The 19,643-nt window shown below is 34.0% G+C and overlaps 1 protein-coding gene across 2 annotated transcripts in view; it reads left to right on the top strand.

The window, feature by feature from the left end:
* Positions 1 to 324: 324 nt before the first annotated feature.
* The window catches only part of LOC108917374 (BTB/POZ domain-containing protein kctd15), a 64,626-nt gene continuing 45,307 nt past the window's right edge, over positions 325 to 19,643 (top strand). The window contains exons 1-2 of one of the 2 annotated variants that reach the window (XM_018723929.1): positions 325 to 462; positions 17,450 to 17,539. In XM_018723929.1, the coding sequence (XP_018579445.1) occupies positions 347 to 462; positions 17,450 to 17,539 (206 nt within the window). In that variant the 5' untranslated portion in view covers positions 325 to 346. Of the gene's footprint in view, positions 463 to 3,391; positions 3,574 to 17,449; positions 17,540 to 19,643 lie in introns of those variants that run through there. The other variant, XM_018723930.1, reaches the window with a different exon arrangement.

Below are 19,643 nucleotides of genomic sequence, written 5' to 3' on the forward strand. Positions count from 1 at the left end.
TTCACACAATGCAATGGCTATGGGAACGTCGTTATCTCATCTGGTCCATCTGGGGGCCGATTCTTTCAGCTAGGCACCATCCACCGCACGATCATGAAGACGTTTTGTTTTAATAGCGGTACTCGCACGGTAATAAATCATAATTTTCACACAGCGCTGACATTCATTGCTTTTAATCTATCATGTTCGCTAAGGAGTTCTCACGTCTGTGACGGAGGAAAAATAGCCGCCCGGCGTGTACAGGCGCATGGTTAAAAATTCTGTTTACACAGCCTCGGATCTAACTGTAGTACACCTCGTAATAGAAACATGTGTCGCGCGTCTTGTTACTGGTTTTGTGATATTGATGTCCGTGAATTGTTGTACGCCGGACGTTTTAAACAAACCTTCGGTCAACTTAACAGTTGGTTACCGGATGTTACAACTAATTTTTGTCAAAGCGCAACGTGGGAGACATGACAGGTGAGTGAATTTGAAAAATAATATAATTTGTTATAAAAGAATGATTTAAATATTAAACGATCGTAAAATAATCTAAAATATGGAGTATCTCCAGATTCTGGCTGTGCACGTGCACAAGATGCACAGGGTCGGTTTACATTTATGATAATTTTCTTAAAACAGAAGCATTTAAAGTCTAAATGCTTCTGATGGTCTAAATTTTAGACCATCAGTTGCTTAATAAAAGTTGCTCTTTTTCTTGCCCTCTAACACCCTTTTCAAGGAATGCATTTATTTCAGAAACACACTGTGTACCAATGCAGTAGCATATCGCATAAATTTTTATATTTAACTTCCCTCTCATGCCTGGGATTTAGGATGTTAAAGTATTGTTTCAAATGACTCGTTTTTACAACCCCTAAATTTAAAAAATTGCTTCTATATGTACATATTATATATTTCTGAAAAGAGAAAAATTTAACGAAGCTAAGTATGCACTAATATATAGGGTGTTACATTAAAAAATATATTTTCTTTAATTTAGTGATTTCCATTATTCAATTGTTTTTCTAATACTAAATTCATAAAAAAGTTAAAACTTTTGTATTAAAACCTTTTTTGTAATTTCAATAATAAACTCACAATAAGTTGTCAGATTATAGTGACTAACTCTGTACATATTATCACGTCATCTTTGGAAAGGAACGGGCTCAAAGTTAACGAAACGATAAAAATAACGCACAAATGATTTACAGCCTTCCAACCACATAAATTTACTTATCTGTAAAGTTAAATACTAAGGAAAAACTTAATTCGTACGTTATTAGGTTCCACTCTTGGCTTACTTTTCAGATATACAACTCAAGTTCAGCTATAAATTTAGTCGATATTACAAAAAAAGTAAGTCTGTATTTAAAAGTAATTTAAGTATAAATCCTTCTGATAAGTGTATTCTAGACATGGACGGTTGGATTTCCATTTCAGAAAAATAAAACGGACAGCAGAATGCTAAAGAAACTTGGTTTGCAAATCAGCATGTATTGCAGTGCTTAAAACAATAGACATTGGCGTACATATATACAGGGTGTCTCATAATTAGCTGCCAACCCTGAACAGGCCGATTCTATGATCAAAACTAAGTAAAAAAGTTCATATGAACATGGGTCCGGAAATGCTTCCTAAGGGCACAGGGACCCATTGAAGAGGGAGGAATGGAAATAATTTTTTTGCAATATCTCAATCGCGTTGTGATAAATGAATGAAATTTGGTATACACAGCTAAATTTTGATGAGCAATTTGATGGACTAATCCATTTATTTCCACAAGGTCCATTGGGGTGGATACGGGGGGCCCTTGGTACTTTGCGTGTGTAACTTTTTCATCTTTGACTTTTTAACAAATTGGACAGCAAATTCCGTTTTCCCGAACTGTTTTACGTTAAAAAGGTACTCTTGTTTCAAATCGTTATCTTTAACGGTTTCTGAGAAAATCGCTCTTGAATTAATCCCACTTTGGTCAATTTCATAGTAACTTAAACAAATAATAATAATTTTCCTTTCCTCTCTTTTCCATTTAAAGGATTAATTTTTATTTAATTTAATTTTTTATTATTATTTTTTTATTAAAATTAGATTAAATTTAAACAAAAAAATTTTTTTTGGAAGCATTTCCGGTTCATATGAACTTTTTTACTTAGTTTTGATCATAGAATCGGCCTGTTCAGGGTTGGCAGCTAAATATGAGACACCCTGTATACATTTTGTATATGTTATAAACACTGTAAGTTATACACAATAACACACCTGATAGAAAAATTATTCGATTAGTTAGTTTAATTATAATGTTAATAGCAAATCAAAAACGTGATGAGAAATTAAAGTGAATCATACTTAAAACAAATTGAGTTATTCCGTTACCACGCACAGATGGCGGTTTGACCTTTCCACGCTTAACAATGTAGGTGTTTGACTTTGATTTTGCATTAATATTGAATTAAACAGACAACCTATCAATATGATCATCCATTATCCTTAACTCAGGAAATACGGAGAGGGATATTTCGTGATGTTAAATTCCATAAAAACAAAATTGACCTAATCTACATAAGTTTCCATATACTAATCTGTTTCAAATACTAGGTAGGTACATATATTCAAGGAAAAATCAATTTCTCTCAGTCTTTCAAGGCATTTGAACGATCTATCAAAATAAGTCTTTCGATATAACCTGTTGAAATAGTAATGACAGTAATGATGTGACATTGACGATATTCTTCAAGAATCACAACAGAAATTATTAATGTACACTATAAACTGTGCGACATAAAGTAATTCAGAATTAAATTCAATTCAACAATGGTAAATAAATCTGAAAGTCGTACTTCATGAACTGGCCATGGTTATCAAACTGCAGTCGACCAGGGTTGACGATCGATCACATTTACCGAGAACTCCGCGAAGTTCCCTATATAGTGTTCCGGTGATAATTTCGATTCTCGACCGGCGCTGTTTGGATGACTTTGGTGATATTACAACGCTAGAGATGTCTGTGAGTGGGTTTATGACAACTTATTGAAAAATGCTTATTATTTAAAAACTTTTCCCCTTACTTAACGCCTAGGAAATCATGACATGGAAGAGTTCCTTTTCAAGAAACTACATCAAAACGGCGATTTTTTTTTTCGTTGTTTTGGATTAAAATTTGACTTTCTCAGGTTCAAACCAGGTAAAGCATAACCGAGCTGGATCTAACCCAGCGTAAATCACCGAGATAATCTAACAGCCGCGGTGCCGTACGTCCGATGGTTTTATTTACCAACACGACACCCAACAACGGCCGAGTTAATTCTTTTATCCCTCCCATCTCCTGGAGGACCTCACAGAATCGCACCCTACCACGGCGCGGCTTCCCATGATCCAACGACACGCTCAGTCAGTCCGATTCCAGTGGTCTGCATTGTAGCATCGCGGCGGCTTTGGAACTGCGCTCTCAACTGTTTCGCGTTTCTTGCGGTCGACGCGATTGATGTGAGACGGGAAACCGCATTTATGTTCTTTCACCCCGGTAATGGCAAACTTTAGTGTGAAACGGAGTGCGAGTGATTCCGAGGAACAAAACCTGATGTTGTACAGGTGAGATAGTGCGGAAAAAATGACGAAAGGTTCCAGGTTTTCGTAAGACTGACAGGAAAAACAGATTGGACCAGTCTAGAAATAAATAAACTGACAAATTTTACATTATGATTCTTGAATATGAATAAAAATTTGGTTCAGTTTGTGCAACACAAGTATATATTTGATTTCGATAAAAATGTTGCTTTTACTAAAAGAAGAAAATTAAAATATACAAATTCCAATATTTATTTTATAAATAATTGAGAAATGTGCTAAAAGAGGTTATAACATGCAAGTATAGTTTGGGTTTTTACCTTTCAAAAATTTGATTTATTTAAATATTACCACCATAGACACCTACTTCTTAAAGCTCGTCAAGCCATGGTTGTTTATTTTTTGCTTTTTGAAGTCAACTGAATAAAAATTATGTATGAGTTCATATATTTCGTTTATCAGGCAAACTTTTACAACCTATTTAGTGATGTACCTAACTGGCATCTATCTACTGTTCTAGATATATCGCATTAAATAAAAAAATGTACGGCTAAAGTTGATGATAGATTAATTATTATTCGTGACATTTTCAGTTCATGACAGGACTGACATTTATCGCATAACATTTGTGTAAGACACTGATGGCATCGACCAAGAAATTCTGCCTCGGGATGGCCATTATTCTTCAAGTTCCAGCAATGTACGTTGATTGATATAAGAATAGATTAAATTCGATTAATTTGAAAATTCAAGCATTTGTTTTCTTCTAAGTTCAATATTAATATGAAGCATGTTAGTAAAGTGATATTTAAAACGTATTTGCAACTACTGTAAATCAAAACTATACAACGGGACGATAAAATTGGAATTTGGAATGGAAATTTAATAAATATTTCGTTATTCTTCTCTGATTACGGTTTTCTTATAAAAAAATTACTACAGTTCTAGAATATAGAATCAAAAAAATGGCAGTTTTGTTCGTTGGTCTCGCTACTTTTTAGGCGCTTGTTAATTTAACAATGGATTCATTAATCATGGAAAAATTTGTTTTGAAAACATGGTAATTTTCAACGACCTTTGTAATTGTGCCTTACGCAAACAACAATTTTTATTTGTCATTTACCACTCAATAACATTTCTATATTTAAACCATCACTGTGAGACAGAACAAAGATTTTTCATAAAATACAAAATACTGCTACAAAGCACAGAATCTGATTAATTTTTGTGGTTTTAGAATTTTATAACCATTGTTTTGTGGTCTTTTTTATTTTGGAAATATAATTTCCTTTGTTTTCTATGCCTGTTTCAAATATTATACCATCCCAAAAATTGTCGAAACTGTAGGATTTATAATATTATAGCCACAGGTATTGGTATAATCTTTCCGAAGTCAGTTGAACATGTAAAAAACGCCTGGCAGTAAAATTTAATGACTCAAAGGCGCCCCTAAAAAAGTTTTCTGCTAAAAGTAAAAATTATAATAATTTGTATTGTATAATATGTAGAAAATTTCTATTATATGTTCATTTCGCCAACAAAATATTTTAATTATTTATGTCCTCAAACAATTTTATTATATTGATGGTAAATTTCGTTTTGTTCCGTTTCAAAAGGTCTCCAAAGTGCCATGTTGTAATAATATTATTTCTCCCTTTCGTAATTGTATAATTAAAATTACCTAAATCACACCAAATTCCACATTGCTGCACTGCACTGCTGGGCAATTTGTCAACCACTTGTCAGCAGCTGAGATTTATTACCCAGTGGCCCAATGCAGCTTTGTTTCTATTTCGTTTGCCCGCGCTCGCATTCGTCAACTAGGCGCATATATATTTCTACCACCTATACGTTATATTACGACTTATAAAAATGTAATAATTTCAGAGAAACCTACACTTTCAAAGGGTGCTGCTTGAGTTGAAAGTTAAAAATTTAGTATTATTAGCTGCAAGCAACTGCTATTGCTACAATATTAGATTATAAATCCTATTCATTTTGCGTTTATGAGCTTACGAAATCAATCCACAACCACCCAAAAGGCCTACTGACGATAGACAAACCAAAATTGGTATAGGTTATTATAATTTATTTTGTTCTGAATGCTCTCGCGTTGAAAGCAGTTGACAGATCTGTAGGTGGCGATATTTATTTTACTCTTAGTCAATTCCTAGTTAGGTATTTTGTTAAAACAACACTTAAACACCAGTGTGAGTTTATTCTACGTGTATTTTATAAAGAAATGCAAATCTGTTTTTTCGGTTGTTTTAAATTATATTTTAACAACGGCCACTTAACTTCGACAGTGACCAAAAAAATGCACGTTTACTTTATTAACATTCAATTATAATTTATTAAATTATGCGAGCAATTCATCACCACATTTTTTGTCGTCAGCTATTTTTGTTAGGATGTATCTATTTACATTTCTCTATAACTTAAAATATGCAACTTCATCGGACAAACATTATTAACGGACACAAATAGAAAATGAACGACTTTCCAAAGTTTGATATATTTTGCATGATAAAAAATCTAAAATATATTCGTTTCACAAAACATGTTTTAAAAAAATGGCATCATGGAAATTGCTTTTTATCATAGAAATAAAAATGTTTGATCTAGAAAGCCATTTTTGCCGCTTCTCATTTAATCAATATGACTATAGCCAGGTAGGCGAGCTGGTCATAGTTAATATATAATATATAAGAATAGATTAAATTCGATTAATTTGCAAATTTGGTGAATTTTTGCTATTTTTGACCTGTTTTTTGAGGTTAGGAAATTCCTGTGATGTGATCAATTCTGACACCGGATTCGTGATCAGGGGCAAAAATACTACAAATAATATATGCCGCATGAAAAGTACAGACAACTTTTTTGTGTCTGTGTAATCTTTGATTCCCCAGGGACTTCGACCTTTGATTCATTAACGTATCTTTTCGAGGTACATAATTTGAACGTAATTAACGGTTTTTGAGATATTTTCAGTCTTTTTTAAGCTTCTACAGCTATTCTTTGCGTATTTTGCTATTTCTGATGTATTTTGAATGTATTTCGATTTATTCTACGATGTTTCATTACGGATTTGAAGAATTTTTGCAATCTAAAGCAAGTTCGACGAATTTTTTTAAGTATTATTATGTATTCCAAACTTTAATAGCTTTGATAGCCTAATGACAATAATTGTGCGCAACCTCCAATACTAAGATTCCCAAAGTTGTTCCTACACTCGACAAACCGTATCTGGACCATCCTGTAACCGACGGGCGGGCCGAGAATGCACCGCGGCTATTAAAATCCTTTTAAGCAGTAAGAAAGGATCGGGTATTGATTGCGATATGCTGCATTTCCTCTTACATACACCCATTAAGATATTCTTGTAAAGGCGGCCCATTATTGTAATAGTTTAATGGTTCTTACCAGGACGACGAGAATGGCATCGGTCGCGTCACTCGTTCCGTTCTCAGACACGATTGCGATATTTGTTGAAATATGTATGGTCGCTTGTGGGCAACGACTGGAGCCCTTGGGCGAATGCCGACTGAGGACATTCTGATCTGCAAACGGATATAGCATGGGCGTCGGTAGACCTCGGCAAAGGGGAATGGTTGGTTTCCTGTAGACGCAAACACAGAGCAGAAAGATGTTGGGTCTCACGAGTAAGTCAACAAATGCTTGGATCAAGTATCTAGATGCTTTATTTGAGGCTGTGCAACATTTTGAAAATTTGAAAAAAAATTCCATCACTGAAATGATGAATCTAAAGGAAAGAGTCTTTGTGGATTAAATTTCCTTCTCCCAGTGAAAGAACTACAACGTTTAAAATGAAATAAATACCTTTGCAACAACCTTTCACGTTGAAGCATCTACTTTTACTCTTTACATTAAGCAAATGCTCGTGTTATTTATGAAATCCATTCTTGTAGCGAATATTTTATAAAAATCGATTTACATTTGTTTCCCAAAACAATTTACATATTCTTTTACTGTAAAGAATACCCCAACAAAAGAAAATTACCTAAACAATGCCACAAATAAACAGTTCCAGGTAACAGGATAAGTCGTATAACCTTTTACAAAGAAAATTCACCGCATTCCTGATTGACTAATGTTCCACATTTATCTCTAGCTTAAGCGGCTACATTAAACTTTTAAAATTTTATCTAAGATGTTTGATGATGGTGACATTTATAATTATTGCCTAAACAGTTGTTTGTTGCAGGAAATTTAAATCCAGCTTATTTTGTAATGGATCAAGTCTATATTTAATGTTAAGATTTGTCAGAAACGTCACATCTAAACTGTTTCTCTTCTCTTTTAATATTCTCTAAGTGTTCACGTTAACTATAACTCCAGAAAGCTATATTATAAGATAAGATGAGAAAATGATTTGAACAACATGTGACTGAATAATAGAGCAAAGTGTATAAGAAAAGAATATTGAGAAAAATTGTGGTAAACTGAGAAATACTTATCAACAGGAAGTTCGAGATAAGAGAAGCAATGAAAAAGTTATAGGAGTCAAAAAATTGTAGTTTATAAACACAGGAAAAGATACGACGCAGAGGAATTTATAGAGAAAAAACTCAATTCTCTGAGGAGTGTTAAGAGCGGAAAAGCAGTTTGAAAACTTGCATCAATAAGTCTATTTTCTTCAAGTTTTCACACACATGACTACTAAAATTTTGGAAAATATGTTGAAGGGTGTAACAAATATACAGGGTCCTGGTACTTGATACAAAAAAGTCGAGTACAAGTAGATGAGGTAAAAAAAAAATATCAGTTCTTCACATACATTTTTTTCATACGGGCCTTCGTTAGCAACTTACGGGCCCTCAAAGGTGAAAATTAAATTTAGTCTCTAATCTATTAACTCCAGCATAATGGTGATCGTTAAACATGCGCATAAACCAAACGTTCCTGCGGATGTCTCATGGAACATCGTTTAATAGTGGCTGCAAATTATTTTGCAAAAACTTCAAACATCGATTTCCAGACGTTTTTCAAAAACGTTTGGACCTATTAAATTATTACCCACTATTCCTGACCATACAGTGGGTAATAATTTAATAGGTCTATAAGTTTTTGATAAACGTCTGAATGGACATCGATATTTGGAGTTGAATACTAACTTACTTATTCTTAATTTGTTTTTCTTTTTTGTGTTTGTCAAACTTTGTTAGTGAAAATTATATTAGCAGACATTAAAATTTTCTAGGCTCTTATTTTGAAAATATGTACGGTTCTAACAAAGTAATTATGTCCAAATTAAAAATTAAAAACATAAAATGGTGGAGGCGCAGTTCGATGTGCACTTTTTTTTAACAAGTACCGGGAGCCTGTATATTTAATTAAACCATTTACTTTCCAATAAATGTTGTTATATTATTAATATTTGCGGATGCATTTCAGACAGTGATACGTGAGAATTACCCAAACAATAGTCGTTTAACTTGTTAGCCGGAAAACATTATATTTTTAAATAATTAACAGTTTCCTGTGAACGCATATCCATTTAGTTATGAACAAATTTCTCTCTGAAAGCTGTGTGTACCCATACTAAACTCCAAAACTACATATGGCTTTTCCGGTCAACATATTTGACTTTCGTCATGTATGTATACATATATTTATTTTATTCAACAGCTATTTCTATGCAGTGAGGTGTCATTGTGAACGATTTTGCCGGATTTAGACGAAATTTTATTTGAATATTTATCTCTACTTGATCCTAATTCTTATGGCCAAAATACGATGATTTAACTAAACTTACCTCTATCTTTTTTGTTTAGTCGCTAGAGCGTGTCAAAATTGACATGAAATTATAGTCCGTTCTATATATTTTTCTCCGATTTAAATGTAATTTTATATGCTGCTATATAAAGATGTTTTTAATATAAAAATTGAACTAATTACATTCCCAGAGGTAAGTATCTAGACCTTTCAACTGTAATTTTTATTTTCTCAGAGAGATAAGAGCTTCTTTAGGGATCACCACTTTAATAACATACTTCAGTCAAAAAATATATATTATTTTCAATTCTCTCTTTGGTTATGTTGAACATGGGTATTTATTTAACTGACTTGGAGGAATATTAAGAATCAACTTATTTATGTTTTAACTAATCTTAAAATAACTATGTTGTATTGTAATGCTATTTTATGATTCTCTTAATTCTATGAATGTATTTTACGTAAAATATATACAACCTACATTTAGGAAACATCTGTATTTGTTCCTCATATTATCATGTACCTGTTACGACCCTTTGCTAGGCATTTAAGTTTCAATTTCACAACTATTGTCAAGTTGTTCTTATTACAAAGCTAATATTCGTAAAAGATTTGAACCGGTTGGGATTAAAAATAGGAAAAATCGAATAATTCTACGAATTAAGTGAAAATATGGTACCGGCATAGCCAGACTTCCGTCCGATGCCATTATTTCCACCCGTCCACTTGCAACCGCTATTTGTCTAAGCTAATTGAAACCAAAATGAGAGATCCGGAGACATACGAATTACGGTTCACCTCGCCCTACTTCCTCGCCCTGCCAGATAGCTAATATTTATTCTGCCAAATGACAGAATTTCGCTGCTGGTGTTTTATAAGAACGCTTTTGTTTAAGGACTCGGGTAGAAAAAAGGGCGTTTAAGGGTTCAGATACAATGGAAATCGGCTCGCGGGATTATTGTGAAGGATCATAAATTCCACACAAGTCTCACAAACCTCTCATTTCATAGAATATTTCATAAGAACAAGAAGTTTAGAAGTCGACATAAACCAAAGGACCAGAATCTAGATTTTTGAGAAAAAAATCAAATGGATATATCAAAATACTTCAAGCTGAGAGCATTTTTAAAACGTAAGAATGACGGCTATACACCTAAAAAGTCAAACGCTTTTTTATGCGCTATCAAGCAGGTAGATGTTACAACCAACCAGTCGGCAAGAGTACCCTTTCTATGATTCCTAATAAGATTGCACAGTTTTTGAAACTAGAACATGCTGAAACATATACAGGCCATTCATTCCGAAGAACATCGGCAACGTTACTGGCTAAACAGGAGTTGATGTATTAGCAATCAAGAGAAATCTAATAAATAACTTGAGTGTAGATAAAACATATAGATACGAATCACTGTTTTGTACTAACTGGCAGAGAATGACTTACTAATATGTAGGTATATGCTATGAAAGCATGCAATTCAATGCAGCATGGGTATGTAGTCCGCAGAGTAATTGTTTAACACAATATCATTACTTAAAAGCCAACACAAATATATCATTATATTAGCGAATTGTTGGCACTGTTTATATTTATCAAAATTGTACGTTCGTCCTTATTGAAGCTAGAAAAATGTTGGATCATGTTTTTGTACAAAGCACAAAGCCAAAACGATAATTGACAAAAAAAATAATTAAAGTTAATTACTTTAGGTAAATGACCATACCGTATCAATTAGACTAGAACACTAAAGAAACTGATTGACATAAAGGTAGGATCGGCTTAATTTTTTTCTTACTTTTTATGTCTATTTTTTATATATATGTTTCCTTATTTCCTTAAGCATTGCTTTCTTCCATAGGACAGTGTTGTTTTGATAATCTGTTCGATCTGTTGATTCTTCCTATTATTTTGTTATTTAGTATTTAGTATTTTCTATGGTTTTTTGAAATATTCGGAACATTTTTCCATGATTTCCTGTTCTTTAGATATACCCTCTTCTATTCCATCTTTTGCAATGAGTTGAATTTTCCAATAATCTCACAAATTCATCTTCCTAATTCTATTCTTCTCTTCTTACCTTTTTTTCCTTTAGTTTGCGTCTTATTTCGACATCATTACTAGCCCGCCCCATAATTGGAATACTGAATAAATTCTATGTCCCTTCTGAGTTCCAGATATTTGCCCCATATCGATACCCTCACGATTTAAATATTCAGCCGTTAGGTGGGGTTATCGGCTGCGCCGATTTTTCATCGTTCGGGGCGATAAATCGACCAGTCAGGCGTCGTCTATCCCGCAAATTAATCTGTGGGAAAACTCTTGCGTGTCCGTGGGCGTCGCTACGGGCGCTAAAAGACCACGGCCACTTGCGAAAGCAAACAATCCCATGTTAATTGACATACACGTCGAAATTGCTCGGCTACCGGTCGCTCTCAAATATGTACAAAAGGAAACCCTAATTACTTCTCCGGCGGAATAAAAAAATAATTATTCGAAGTAGGGGCCCTTGTAACAACATTTATTTAATTTTACTCCGCGAAGTTCGTATTGACACAGCATTAGGTTTGTGTTTAATAGCCACCGCTGATGAATCTAAAATATTAAATGTATGGTCAGTACGCAGCGGTAGCTTGATATTGCATTTCGCTTTCTCGGGATATTTGGTTTGAAAACTATTACATGGGTAGAGCACATTCATAGATTGAAGAGAACGACTGTCTACGTCGATTTAAAACCGTATGAAAATTTGGTGTACTAAAGGAATAAACTTTTATATTTATTATAACTATTAATGATGGTGATGAGGAGAGGGAGAGGGGGAGGGGAGGAACAGAGAGGTGATTGTTATAAACTACATATTAGGTTTCTGAAAAGTACAGACAGGTATTTTATCTAAGTGACTATATGTATATTACATATTAACAAAAATAAATATCAATTCTAAAAATAAAAATTAAACTACAGCTTCTTGATGATATTTGTAATAGAAAACTCTTATACGAAAAAGTTCTTCGCATTTTTTTTGTAAATTAAAGTTCATTTATTCAACGAAAATGAAAGCCGACCCTGTATTATTTATTAAACACTTCGGAAATGTTTTGTATTTGTATTGAATTCATTATTCACTTAATTATTAAATATTAAGCATCGTCCATCGATCCATCAGTGTTAAAAAGTAAAAGATTCCAGACAACAGTTTTTATTTTGTAATTCCACTATAGTGAAAGTGTAATTTTTATAAAGAAGTAAAAAATAAGAATAGCGTGCCGATTACATTAAAAACGATATTCTTATTTCTTACTTTGCTTAATTTTTTAATTTGTGCATAAACTAGTTTTACAATGAACCGAGAAAACAATGCATTTACTATTTCCGAAGGTGTCGATATGGTGTTAGTGTATGGTGCAGCCGGAGAAAATGCGCTAGCGGCGACTAGGTTGTACCGGGAACGATGGCCACAACGTCACCCCCCATGTGTAAATAACGAGCGTTCAAATAAAAACGTGGTCAAGTTGGTTCTGAAAATTTGGACGTAGGGCGTAGCCTATAGCAAATGAACTTAAACGTCATCTGTCAAAGCGCTGTATCGCCGCTTTGTTATTGAAACTGACAGCTGCTATACAGCTCGTTGAGAAATGAGGTTAAGTTGGTCGCTATAAGCTACGCCCTACGTCCAATGTGTCAGAGCCAACTTCGACCACGTTTTTATTTGAACGGTCGTTACAATCCTACAGTGCGTTCAGCGGCTGCGAGATACGGGAAGTGTTATTCCTCGAGGAGAAGGACGTGGCCAGCAAGTGAACCTTAATGTTGGAGATGCCGTGTTGGAAAATCTTGACGAAGAGCCCACAATTAGTATTCGACGACTCGCACAGCAAGTAGGAACCTCATCTCGTACCGTACATCGCATCTTAAGGCGACAGCTGTTGCACCTTTATCATCTGCAACCAGTTCGACAGATTTTACCCCCGGATTGTGATCAACGAATGCTTTTTTGCAAATGTGCCAATCAAGTAGACTGGGTGCGTCGGTGCCATGCCTGTACCCGCGCTAATGGGGAACAATTTCAACATTTTCTCTAGAAATGATGTTTTATTTCATTTTGTTCCATATTTTAATGGAGGTTGTTTAGTGCACGCAGTTGGCAACTACAGATCCTTACGAATTTGGTTTTGTTTGCTAACTCTTGCAGTAACAACAATTAATTTAAGATAGTAATTATTACTATTAATTTTTATAATAAGAAAATATCAGTTTCTTTTTTAAATATATACTTTTCTTACTTTGTGCTTTTGCTTTGAAAAATTCCCCAAAATTGAAAAGTATTTTTCTATCTTTCAACGACGATTTGTTTTGATAGTTTCTAAACTAACCAAGTCCTTGCCTTTTTACCTGACTTTGATATAAGACCCCCTTTCAAAATTATAATATTTAAATCACCTTACCAAAACTTGTTTATAGTATGAAATGCTATAGAATGCTAAAAATGTCATAATAAATAATATGTATTTACGTTGGTGATTTATGTAAATATAAGTAAATATTTTAAAAATCTTTATATATTATTATATTTAAACATGAGGTTCTAACGAAATAACAATACAAAAAATATCGAGTTTGGTTGTCAGGTAGGCAATGAATGTTTACTAATTTTTTCGTTTATTAAAATAAATTTCAACTTAATTTTATAATTATCATGATAATCCCCAGCGAATGTGAAGTCATTCACATAAGAATAATAAAGTATCCAAGAATTTTGACTAAACGGTTTATTTTTTTTCAGTAAATTCCTTCTTTTGTCTCTATTAAAAGGAATATCTTGATTTATGTAAATATTTTGTAATGCCATAATGTAAAATTAACAGTATCCATTTATCTTTCCTATGGCGTTAATGTCTTTTTTATCGATGTACGACGTACACCTTACTATCTACAAGAATGTTTTCTGTTTTTATATCTGTGTGTTTTTACATATTACCAATGCATTAGTTAAATAATGATATGAGTACTCAATATAAACTATATACGCAAAAAATCTTCTTGCTCTAATTTCTGTCCCTATTACATTTTTATTAATAAACAAAATTACAACTTTTATTAATTTTTTTATACTGATCAAAAATGAAACACTCTGTATAGGTTTCTCTCTATTCCAGTGTCTTGTTTTCTTCGCCTTGTCCCAATAATTTCAATATCAACAACTGACGTAGGAGTCGACAATGACAATATTCCATTTGTTAAACCAGATAAGTCAGTAATTATTTATGTAAATGCCATGGGTTAATCGCTTATAAAACAACCAACTCAGACTGGTAGACCTCACAAGAACCTTTGAGATCATTTGAAAGAAAGAAGGTGGTTTGAATGAATATGTAAACAGCGCGAGTTGTTGTCCGTCGTCCGCTATCTAGTGGTTCTCTGTTGGGTTTGGGACTTCACCTACCTACTTCTATAGCCTCTTAGTTCTAAGAAAATGGTAGAAACCAAGACAAATACATCGTAATTGTAAAGTATGTATATAAAAAATTCCAAATGTGAAAAAGATTAAAAGTATTTAAGTAAACTTTTTCGTGAGTCAATTTACCGCTTTCAAATTAAGTTTTATGGACTACTTCTTTAAAATAAACCTTTGAAAATTTTCATTTATAATTGTTGTCATATTTAATGTCTATTGCCATATTATCTCTATACTTCGTTATGTATTATAACAAATTTGACATCACTAATAAATGTTATACATTTGTCACAGATACATTACCCTGGTTTTCTATTACGTCTTAATATTACTAATCAATTACTGACAATAAACAGCCTGCCACGAACTTCACATTATTGCCATATTACCTCAGCTTCTTTATAAGTAGTGCCATATTGTTGCCATATTACTCCAGTTTATCTGTACCATTTTAACGGTGTATAATGACAATAACAAGCATCATGTAATCGCGTTATTGCCGTATTACTCCGATATACAAACAATAAATATGTCTAATTGCCATATTACCCCAATGTCTAATCAAACAAGACTTGATGTAAAACAATAATTATCGACCATAACAGTCTCCAATAGTGCCATATTATTGTCATATTACCCCAGTTTCTGTGTAACATCTTAATACCAGTGTAAAATCATTTATCCTCCCACATGATTCAACTGTAAGTTGAAAACAGAACAATAATCGACCAAAACAAACAACCTGCCTTCAATAGTGCCATATTACCCCACCTGTTCTCCTATGTAGTCAAACAGACTTGAGTTTGATGTCCTTGATATAATTACATTTTAAATAAACTTAATACTAGTGTAAAATCATCTGTCAGATGATATATGATCGAGTCAGATACTTCTAAATAATAACAAACAATAGGGTTACATTGCCATATAACCCCAATTCTATTATAACATCTGAAAACTTCAGGGTTCAAATAAGATTTGATTTAGTTAACTTTAAATTGGAAATAAAACAATTATCGACCATAACAAACAGTATGTGCTTAATGGTGCCATATTATTGCCAAATTACCCCAGTTTCTACATAACATCTTAATACTAGTGTAAAATCATCATGTCATTTTACGTGGTCAAAACTGATATACTATGTCTAATGGTGTCATATTATTGCCATATTACCCCAGTTTAACTTAACATCCCTAACATTGTTGTAAAATCCTTTGTATGTCCTCTCGCCCAATAAAATCGGATTTGATGTCCTTAATAGTAGATTGCAAACGAAATAGTTACCAACGATAACAAACAGTTTGTTTCCAATAGTGCCATATTACCCCAGTTGGTCTAATATATAGGTGTTATTGTAAAGTCCTTCATCTCTCCCTTTCAACTAATCATATCGGAATTGACATTGAATTTCCAAGAGCCTTACTCTAATATTGCCATATTACCTCAGTTTCCATGGCATCTTACACTGGTGTAAAGCCCTTCGTCAGTTGTCTCATCTAATCAAGTCAAACTTGATATACATAACATTAGATTGAACACGAAACACTTACCAATGATAACAAACAGCTTGCTTTCACTAGTGTCATATTACCCCCGTTGGCCTATTATATATTGACGTTATTATAAAATCCTTCGTCTAACCTTTCAACTAATCATATCGGAATTGACATTGAATTACTAACAGTCTAACTCCAGTATTGCCATATTACCCCAGATTCCAAGGCATCTTACACTGGTGTAAAGTCCTTCGTCCGCCGTCTCATCTAATCAAGTCAGACTTGACGTACGTAACATTAGATTGAGAACGAAACAATTACCGGCGATTACAAATGGCCCGTCTCCAAGCCGTGACTCAGCCGAAGAAAGCGTCGGCATCCACGTCTTCCGGCTAAGCGGCATGAGCCTGTTGTTCAAGACTGATAGGTACAATTCGCGCCACTACGGTAATTCTGTACGGCGGCGTTCTAATCGCCGTGCTAATGCGAAAGATAATTATCTCGAGAGGAGAGCGGGTTCGAGATATACAAAGCCTACTTATCGATGTAGGTGCGAGGCTTCTGTTTACGCAACGTACGGCGACGGACAATAGCGACGTTGTTTTCGGTCGTACATTTGTGGGTTGCCAAAGAGGAGTTGAAAGGTGCGTGGAAATGGGATTGTTTATTTTTGGACACCGAATCTGTTCTGTTATTTTGACACATGTTTATGTCAAGCTGGACCTCAAATACTTTCCAAGGAATTAATATTAACACTGTTGATTTAGTCAGAATTGTGTTACATTTAAAGTGGATTTAACGCCTTGGCTGTTTTAATAAACTCGGCTGCGCCTCGTCGTATAAAATACCAGCCGCGGCATTACATCTTGTACCTAGTTAAATGAATAACTATTATTTATTATTACATTTTCTTTATATCTACAAGCATATGCTAAATTCCTATAATAATTGATCCATGGTTACTAGAAACTGACGTATAATCAACTAGCCTGTTATTTTGACGTTTGCTAATGATTTGGTTTCTAAATAGCTCACTTTATTTCTTAATTGCTAACTTTAAATGGTCAGTCACGGCTAATATGATTGATACGAATTTCACACTGGAAAACAGAGCCTGCAGTTATTTTTATCGTCTTTCCCTTCACATATTGTTAAAAAATTTACGTCAGCAATGGTGTTATATTTATGATTCATTTTCCTTTTTTTTTTCAGAAAAAAGACTGATTCGCGGAATGACGTGGACAAGGAACCAAAAGACTTAACAAATAGGACGATGTTTCCAAGTGCACAGATAAAAATGAGGTAAGAATGTTTTGACTTTGTTGAAATTAGATAATGATACCATTTTCAGTAAATCTACTGTCTTTATAAGCATATATTATAGATATGAAAACTTTTTCCCATTTCTACAAGTGATAATATAATTAATAATATCCATTTCATTTCTGCTTTACGAAGCTATTCTTAAACATGTAAAAGTCCGCCTAGTTTATTTCAAAATGCTTTCGATATAAATCAGCTGCAAATCTGTCAGATATTCCGCAAGGATTCTTTACGGCGCTGTGGTATGGTGGCAAAAAACACAACAGACCACATCGAGGGAAAAACTGAATAGAATTCAGAGATTGGCCTGTTTAGGTATAACGGGGGCGATGGCATCGACCCAGACAGCTGCACTAGAAGTCATGCTAAATCTACCACTGCTGCATATAGTGGTGGAAAGAGAAGCGCGGCTAGCAGCATATCGACTCAGGAATAACAACGACTGGAGGGGTAGTTCCTATTCCAGGATTATAGACACATCTATGTCGGAACCAACTTTTGGGATGGTATCTGACAAGATGGTTCCAAGGTTTCACTTCCACAAGCCTTTTGAGACTCGAATAGAGGATCAAAGCAAATGGGAGGAAAAGTTTAATACCCTGGAAAGGTGGAGCCTAGTATGGTTTACAGATGGCTGCAAAATGACCAGAGGGACGGGTGCAGGAATATATGGACTCAGACTCAGATAGAGTGCAGTCTGGGGGAGTTCCCAGAAGCAGAAATTTTCGCGATAATGGCGTGTCTGGCAGAGAATGTACGTTGAGGTTATAAACGTAAACTCATATATATATTCTCCAAGATGTTTTCTTGATGTCTTCACTATAGAAACATAGATGTCTATCCAGCTATGTTCTCTTTTAAATATGAGAAGTATGTCTGAAATAATAAATAAATTGATTCATAATTAAATTTTATTAGTTTCAAATGAGGCTTATATATTTCTAAGAAAGGTTAGATACATACATATAACTTTGGCAACGTAGCATTTTTAACGCGCGATGCTTAATACACTGAAGGCATTTTTCTGAACTGAACCAAGAAGAACATAGTAGAATTTATTTCCCAGCACTCAAAATAATTATTCCATATCGCACAGATCTTGCGGCACAGTATATCAACCCAGCGCTGCAAACATTTGTTTTATATAATACGACCCCGGGGCCCGCGGCATAAAACATTATTATCCCAGTTATGATGCCGTATACATTATGATAATTGGTGTTCGCACTCGATGCATGTCATAAAACTTCAATTGAATAGTTTTAATTCGCACCTTAGAGCCATGCCGTTTTTTTTTAAAGGAAAGCTGCTATTTATTGCTAGAAGACAAGCTGTAGAATGCAAAGCAATTACACCTTTCATTATAATGGACGTAGTTACAACATATTAAGTAGCGTGGTAGACAATTTAAGTCCTGTTTATTTACTTTGTAAGTTGCGGGCATCACAGAACAGTTGGCCACTGTTGGAAGTGTTTTTCAATTGTCTGTAATTTAGAGGCACAGTGATTCGTGATCCTCTTTTACTCTTGAATGTAAGAAGATTACTTCAAGTATACGTCAGAGTGGGGATCTGCTGAAAACAGTTTTTCGCAAAGTTTACAAGTTAACCACTGTTGTCGCCCTCTTTACAGGGTGTTTCTGAAATAAAGAGGCTGTGCACGTGCACAAGATGCACAGAGTCGGCTTACATTTGTGGTTAATGTTCTCTAAAATAGAAGCATTTAGGCCATTAGATGCTTAATAAAAGAAGGTCATTTGCGTGCCCTCTAAAAATATACAGTTCTATTTAAATAGTCGCCGTCGAATGTATCGTTTGTTTAATACAAAATTTAATAGTTTTAGTCTTATTTTAAGAATATATTTGGGTATAAATTTCAAACTCACAACACCTAGTACAACATCGTTCGTAAGTAAAACCAACCAGACATAGATAGGTTCGGACTTATCGATGCTCCTCACCATAATGTCGTTAGAACGATCCAGCTGCTTTAGTGTCGTTACTCACAAGGAGATGTATATACACACAGCATAAGTGGCTCCATCTATAGTGCTACTTCCCACCTACACCATTCTGTGACCTAC

The sequence above is a fragment of the Anoplophora glabripennis genome, unplaced genomic scaffold (genome assembly GCF_000390285.2).
Source record: "Anoplophora glabripennis isolate ALB-LARVAE unplaced genomic scaffold, Agla_2.0 scaffold4, whole genome shotgun sequence".
Classification (NCBI taxonomy): domain Eukaryota; kingdom Metazoa; phylum Arthropoda; class Insecta; order Coleoptera; family Cerambycidae; genus Anoplophora; species Anoplophora glabripennis.